The sequence below is a fragment of the Triticum urartu genome, chromosome 4A (assembly GCF_056163025.1).
Source record: "Triticum urartu cultivar PI428250 chromosome 4A, HENAU_Tu73, whole genome shotgun sequence".
In the NCBI taxonomy this organism is placed as follows: Eukaryota; Viridiplantae; Streptophyta; class Magnoliopsida; order Poales; family Poaceae; genus Triticum; species Triticum urartu.
In genome coordinates this window covers 21980842-21988267 of record NC_141876.1, presented here as the reverse complement: position 1 = coordinate 21988267, position 7426 = coordinate 21980842, and the positions used below count along the sequence as shown (strand labels likewise).

Sequence of the window (7426 nt, the reverse complement as noted above, 5' to 3'; positions counted from 1 at the left end):
AACAAAATACAGAACACCACATCAAATACGAAAAATACAGAAAACCGGGTGCAGATGAGCATGGGCACCGAAACACCCTACTCCTAAATTTTGATATATCATCTGTATGAGATGCTCAAATAAAAGCACTGAAACAGAAGGGAGGAGTCCTCCTGTCCCCGGAGGCCGGGATGTAAAAATTTCAAATCTTGGCCCGAGAATAATTTATAATAAAGAGAAAAAACGGACGGCGCACACCGACCGAATCGAGGGGGACGTCGATATAAACGGGCGGATCGCGCGAACGCATACGAATTCCATCGGACCACCGCCCGCATCATCTTGCGGCCGAAGAAAGGAAAAAAAAAAGAAGACCAGCGCGGAGAGGAGGAGAGGAGCGGCACCGCACCGCACGCGAAGCAACCCCGCGGCCATGTGGCGGCGGGCCGCGACGGCGGCGCTGGCGCTGGGCGCCGGCGCCGGCGCCCACGCCATCGCCACCTCCGAGGACCCCGCCAGGACCCTCAAGATCTGCCGGCACCTGCCCCCGCGCCTCCTCCGCGACTCCGTCGCCGCCGCCGCCATCGCCTTCGACTACCAGTACTCCCTCTGGGGCCTCCAGCCGGACTCCCCCGCCTGGCTGACCGCCAAGCACGACGCCCACCTCCGCTCCGCCAACCGCCTCCAGGAGCTCTGCTTCCGCAACGGCGGCATCTACATCAAGCTCGGCCAGCACATCGCGCAGCTGGTACGGGAACGGGGAATTCCTAACCCTGCGTCGACGCGCCTGAATTCCTAACTCTTTGTTCGTTTATCCGTTTGCTTTGTGAGATTTCGTGATTTTGTCGCTGAGGATCAGCTGCTTGCTTTTTTCAGGAGTATGTCCTGCCGCAGGAGTATGTGCAGACGATGAGGGAGTCGATGCTGAAGAGGTGCCCAGTCTCCTCATACGAGGACGTCCGCGGGGTCTTCAAGAAAGAGATTGGAGAATTGCCAGAAACTGTTAGTTCCTTCATCGCATCACTACATTTTCCTACATCCTGCTGGAGGAACTTAGCTGCTGTATAATTATCACACAATCGGGATGAACGTTCGTAGTTCAGTTGTTGGCCAACGGAGTATTCACCTTGAATCAGAAGATGGACTTATGCTCAGCTTGTTTTTAATTCAGAAGAAGCTCTGACACAAATTTTGTGTTCCTGGTGGTGTAGGTTTTTGCCGAATTCGACCCTGTGCCAATTGCAAGTGCTTCTCTTGCGCAAGTCCATGCCGCCACAACACATGATGGGAAAAAAGTCGCTGTTAAGGTTGTAATACAAGAAAATACTGCAGTTCGTTTCAAGTTGACTTATGTTAAGTTTGAACTCTTAAATTATGACACCAGAGGCTTGCTGTCTGTCTTTCACTTTTCTGACCCCTGTCTTGGCTTACAGGTTCAACACGACCACTTGCTGGATACTTCTGTAATAGACATCGCCACTGTTGATTTAGTAGTGAATGCTCTTAATTATATTTTCCCTACATTTGACTACAGGTACAACCAGTTCTTTGTTTATTACCTCGTTTTCTCTCTTTTTTTAACATACCACCTCAAAAGCTTTTAGGCTTATGCTGATGTTTAGAATTAGTTAAGATAGGGACATGTTCTCTCAAATCAATAGCCAGGTCAAGCACGACATTGACATTTCCATCTTGTTAATTACACATGGGAATCATTCCCCAGTGTATACCTGGCATAACAGCTCAATTTGTGGAATTAGAAGTATCTAATTGTATACTTCAGCTCGCTTGTTATGGTTAGGAATTAGAAGGACATTTTTTATGCTTTCCATTAAAGAATTATGTTTAATTCCTTCATTGTTCTGGTTGACACTGCAAACACAGTTCCTAAAAGATTCCATTCATTGACAGTCACCTTTCTACAATGATTGTGTAACTCTAAATCACAGGAAAACTGTTGTATGTTTAGTTGTTTACCCTTAATCCAACCTGTTATCCATTGCCATGTTTTTATACTCTAGCTATTCATCAGGAAGTAAGATTTGCATGCAGTGTTTATATTATGTTAATGCAACTGTAAATTCTGTGATGATAATGCTTCTTTCTGTGCTGTGCCATTTCACATTAATACCCCTAAAATTGGTCCATGCAGGTGGTTAGTTGATGAAATTCGAGAAAGTGCGCCTAAGGTACCACTTTGATATCATTTAAATTATTTACCTCCTTGCCAATTGGTTCTTGGACTTCAATATATCCAATATAATTGCTTTTCATTTCCCTGGAAAATGCGCTATCCTTTTGCTATGCTTTGTCATGTTGTAATTATTTGTCTATTTTGTGTCCATGATCGCCTCCTTGTAGGATCCCTATCTTGCTATTGTATTTTGTGCTTTAATAGATGATATATTTATCTCACTTGAACACCGTACTTTGTAGTGAAATGCAAAGGAACAGGTTACATAATCCGGAGGCTGCATTAACCTCTTTCATGTTTTCAGGAATTGGATTTTTTATGTGAAGCTCAGAACAGTGAAAGATGTCTGGTTAACTTTAGAAAGTTGTCTCCTCACATTGCGAATAGCATATACACCCCCAAGGTTTATTGGAACCTCAGCACGTCAAGAATTCTTACTATGGAGTACATTGATGCCAAGGAGGTAACTGATGTCAAAGGCATTAAAGACCTCGGAATTCGCCCTGTTGATGTTTCAAACCTAGTAAGTTGTCACAGTACAGTTATTTGAAAACGAATGTGCTAATGAGTTGTGTATGGATACTCACTTCACAGTTTTGTAGGTGAATAAAGCATTTGCTGAGATGATTTTCAAGCATGGTTTCGTTCATTGTGATCCCCACGCTGCCAATATGATGATCCGACCCTTGCCACAAGACAGTAAAAAATGGTTTGGTGAGTGTCTTACTTACTAGTATCACAAAATAATCCAACAAGTTATCCAATATATTGCTAGCTTTTCTGCATCAGAGGTTATCTCCTGTCCATTAGTAACTATGCTACACTAAATGAATAAATTGAATAGTGCATAATATCGATATTTGTCTTTACGTTTGATGAAGAGAGTGGTAGGCAGTAGGTAGCTTCATCATGATCATCAGTACAATGAGATGCTTCTTGTTATGTGATACGGGGGAAGTGAGATGTGTGAATTTATGAAAACATGATTACATGGCGGCCTATATTTGTTGGAATGATCAGTTTACTGTGTGTTCTATGTGGTGGCACATTCGTATAACAGAGTGAACTGACTGAATATTTTGCTGGAGTGTTAGGATCGAAACGGCCACAACTGGTTCTTCTTGACCATGGTCTTTACAAAGAACTTGATCACGCTACAAGGATAAACTATGCTTCTCTTTGGAAGGTGAGAATCCTATTACAACTTTTCTGATTACGTTTCGGTACTCAGTACTTTAATACTTCTACCACATTTGTTCAATGTAGGCGCTTGTTCGCGCCGATCAGAATGGAATTAAGGAGTACAGTATCAAACTAGGTGCTGGGGAGGATCTTCATGCACTTTTTGCTGGGGTTCTCACAATGAGGCCATGGGAACGTGTCATTGACCCATCTTTTGGTCATCTTGTGCTGGATGGGAATAATACTGATCGTTCTGAAATGCAGGTGATTGTTTTATGTGTTATTTTGTTCTTATTGGACACCCTAGGTGCTGCATAAACCAATGCAAATTAACAACATTCAGTAATCCATGAGAACTTATTAATATTAGCATGTCATCACACCGTAAAATTTACCATGTCATAACCCTCTAGAAGAAAATTTTACTTACTGCTGGTGATGTGATTTGTCTTAATTGTTTCAACAAATACTAGGACTCTAAACTTTGATTTTTCCTACCGTAGGAAAACGGTAAAATGTAATTGCTAAACTAGGAATGCTTTTAAACCTATTTCCCGCATGTAACATGTTTTTAAAAATAGATTCATATTCCTCCTCTTTTTATTGAAGATGTCTACTGTTGTCGTTCTTTTCATAAGTTCATATTTGACTGGCCATTGTGCCTTTTTGACAGTCAAGTTCTACATATTTAGCCTATTTTCGGATGGCCTTGAATCTCGAGGTCCTTGATGATGGTCCACTCTTACCTGGTTTTTAATTCTCGGTCACAGATGTATGCTAACTTGTATTTCCCACAAATCTCGGAGCTCCTCAGGAGACTACCAAATGTCATCTTGCTGATGCTCAAGACAAATGACTGTTTACGTGCAGTCAATCATGCCCTGGTAAGTTAAATGGAAATACTTGCATGAAATGCGGGTTGTTTTATCCTGTTGCACCTGTTATCCCCTTTCATTCCTTGTGCCCCCCCCCCCCCCCCCCCCCCAAACTGAATTTCATCATTGGCATTATGATCCAGAGTTAAAAGTTGTACTGTAAAATAACCGATATATCATAGGAAGCATAGTTTTTACGCAGGCTTGAACTAACAACTTTAGGAGTAATAAGATCTCCACGATGTCCTTACTTAAGGTGTTCTTTCTTTTATAACCTCACTTCGATGAATCCATCTTTGCCTGTTCTATTCTTTTCTACAAAAAGTACTACTACTTTCATTCCAAAATAGATATTTTGAAAAGGTGCCTTCAAGCTTTTCTTTAGCTTTGTCTGAATATTTAGAAAGATTATCAAGGTTAGCCAATCAAACTAATATCATCAGATTTTCATGCTAAACACATTTCATAATTCTTTATTTCTCTTCTTTTTACTAATCTATTGATATAAAAAAAATTGAGCATTGAAGTCACATCTTGGAGACTACTCTGTTCTAAAGTACATGATGGAGGGAGTACATGAGATTGTCAGTTTATTATTTGGTCTTCCGCACCCATTAACAGTGACCTGATTTGAAGGTTGGAGGGTCTACCCCAGAATCATTTGAGATCATTGCACGAGCATCTTCTGAAGCTGTGTTTGAAGCTAAAAGGATGGAGAAGAGGTTCTTTCTATACAGATTTATAATATGGCTGGAGGAGCTTTTGAATGAACTTCACCTATTTGGAATGAAGCTGTGGTTGCATTATCAACAACCAAGGAGGATACTGGCTGGGTAAAAGCAGCTCGGCATATCAACAGTTTTTTGACTAGTGTAAATGCAAAATTGGCATCTAGTTCCATGAGAGAAATATATGGCATTTGGCGTAACATTGCCTTGTTTTTTTATGCATTATTCGGCATATCAACCATGATTGATCTTAGATCTTCCTTGAATGTACACCTCCCTATAGAAGAAGAGATGACAGTTTTGAGATAGTGTATGTTCGTTCATTTTGGTAGGTGGATAAAGTATACAAATTGCCATCACTGTACAGTGTGAATGATCAAGCTCTTGTTCCATGATGTGTTTTCATTCTTCACTGCATGTTTTATTTTGATTTAGTCAGTACCCTCTAAAACATCGATAAGTGCGAAATTCGGCTGCTCAAATTCCATAAACATCGATAAGTTTCTCTTCTAGTCATGTCGATATGATATTTTGCTGATGATAAACAAATTCCATAAACAAGGCCAATATCTAATTCTTGCTCTCTGCACCCTGTTTTAAAACTGGTCTTTTGGACTTGTATAAAATACTCCCTCATGTATCTAGACATGTTTTAGTGTTAGATTCATCTATATCTAAATAAATCAAAGACAAGCTTTTTTGGACGGAGTTACCTTATTTTTCCATCGTAAGTAAAAATATGATTTCAGGTAGCAGATTAGTAACTAACAAAAATGACAAAAAATCTTGCAACACAATTTTCCATTACAATTTGCAAGCAGCAGAGACGATTGAGTTCTGAAGACTCTTCTTCCCTAGACTACACCGATCAAATCCAACCCAATTCGCGCTCTCGCTGAGGTTGCCCCCCTGTGGTCACCGCAGGTCTCTGAGTGGGTATCCAGTCCAGCTCCGGTGATCTCCGCCGCTCCTTGCGGCTGCCGTCGGGCGGTGACTGCTTCCGGTGCTTCCTCATGTGCCCGCCGAGCGCCTGCCCTGAGAGGCACTCCTTGCCGCACACCTCGCACCTGTGTACTTTGCTGTGGGGCCTTCCAACAGCGACCGCCGAGCTGCCATTGCCGCCGGCCTCCTCGACAACTTCGTCGCCGCCGTGACCACCGTGGTTCGCTGCACCGGTGAACATCTCCTCGTTGATGTTGCCCACATTGCGCCCCAGGAAGCCTCTGGTGTCGGCGTCCGGATGATGTGCTGCAAAGTCCACCGTCTTGTTCCCAGCCGCGGCCTTGTCCTCGCCGTGAGCGGCATTGCCATCGGCAGCCTCTTGGCTCACCGTGGCCAGCTTCACGCCGCGGTCACCATTGCCACCACCGGAAACGTTCTCTGGGCTCGCTGCCGCGGCGATCGCGTCCTTGGCCTTCTTCCTGTGGCCCAAGTGCACGTGCCCGCCGAGCGCCTGGTGGCTGCCGAAGCACCTCCCGCACATGTTGCACAGGAAGCGCCTGGGAGCTCCCGCCGCCGCTGCCACCGCCGCTGCCACCACCGGCGTCTTCTGCTCTGCCGTCACGTCCAGATGCTGCGTTCCCCCGCCACTCCCCTTGCCATGCACGGCGCGCTGTGCCTTCGGCTCCACGCCGTGACCGCGACGCTTCTTGTTCTTCTTGCCCAGACCAAAAAGATCGCCCCGTTCCGGGGAAAACACGGCGGGCTCCTCGCTCCCAGACTCCTCCCCGGTCGAGGAGGCGCCGCGCGGCGCTGCCAGGCTAAGCCGAGCCTCCTTGTCCTTGGCCGCCACCGGAGGGTCGTCGGCGAGTAACATCTCCCGGAGACGCCTCTTCCGCCCGCCGCCGCCGCCGCCTCGCCCGCGCGGCGGCATCGCGTCTTGATCACCATCTTCGCTCGCCTCCGCCGGCGCGGGCTGGCGCGCGAGGAACACGAAGCGGTCGACGTCGTCGTCGGAGTCGGAGTCCGAGACGTAGCGCTCCTCCTCGCCGGCTGCTTCCTCCTCGACGAGAAAGCTCGGGCGGTGGTGCCGGAGCGGATCTCCCGACATGGCGATGGCGGTCATGTGTGGTGTGGCGGCCGGTGTGTAGAGCGTGCGTGGCGATCGAGCGAGCCCTAGTTTGCGCGTATATATAAGGAAGGAATAGGGTCGCGCCGATCGGGAGAGGGAAGCAGCTGCTTGCCTCGCCTGGATGTGGCTGCTGTGCTGGGTACGGTACGCACGCACGGTCGGATGCGAGTCCCAGTCGGACCCGAGTCGGGCGGCGGATCCTCTTCTCACCATGTCTGTCTTTGACACGGTTTTGCGTGGCGGCGCAGCGTGAATCCGCGATCCTGATTCCAAACCTTTTCTGTCAAGAAAGAAACACAACACAGACGCAGATGCTCGTATACATGCACATATATTCATTTCTATAAATACACACACGCACATTTTATCTATATGATCATTTCCGAGCGACTGAGCA

The 7426-nt window shown here is 45.9% G+C and overlaps 1 protein-coding gene across 1 annotated transcript; it reads left to right on the top strand.

Annotated features, from left to right (window-relative positions):
• The first annotated feature begins 288 nt into the window (after nucleotides 1–288).
• On the top strand, nucleotides 289–5363 carry ATH9 (ABC2 homolog 9). The gene is made up of 11 exons (XM_048713296.2): nucleotides 289–727; nucleotides 856–981; nucleotides 1191–1286; nucleotides 1413–1513; nucleotides 2132–2168; nucleotides 2478–2696; nucleotides 2776–2887; nucleotides 3268–3359; nucleotides 3440–3619; nucleotides 4126–4239; nucleotides 4867–5363. Exons 1-11 carry the CDS (start codon nucleotides 413–415, stop codon nucleotides 5065–5067), a joined length of 1593 nt encoding a protein of 530 aa, XP_048569253.1. The 5' UTR covers nucleotides 289–412; the 3' UTR covers nucleotides 5068–5363.
• Nucleotides 5364–7426: the final 2063 nt, after the last annotated feature.

Bases quoted from the DNA above. Each gene is read 5' to 3' on its own strand.
- ATH9 (XM_048713296.2), top strand. From the start codon at position 413: ATGTGGCGGCGGGCCGCGACGGCGGCGCTGGCGCTGGGCGCCGGCGCC. The intron at 1,514-2,131 runs GTACAACCAGTT...TGGTCCATGCAG, and splicing joins TTCCCTACATTTGACTACAG to GTGGTTAGTTGATGAAATTC. The intron at 4,240-4,866 runs GTAAGTTAAATG...CCTGATTTGAAG, and splicing joins GTGCAGTCAATCATGCCCTG to GTTGGAGGGTCTACCCCAGA.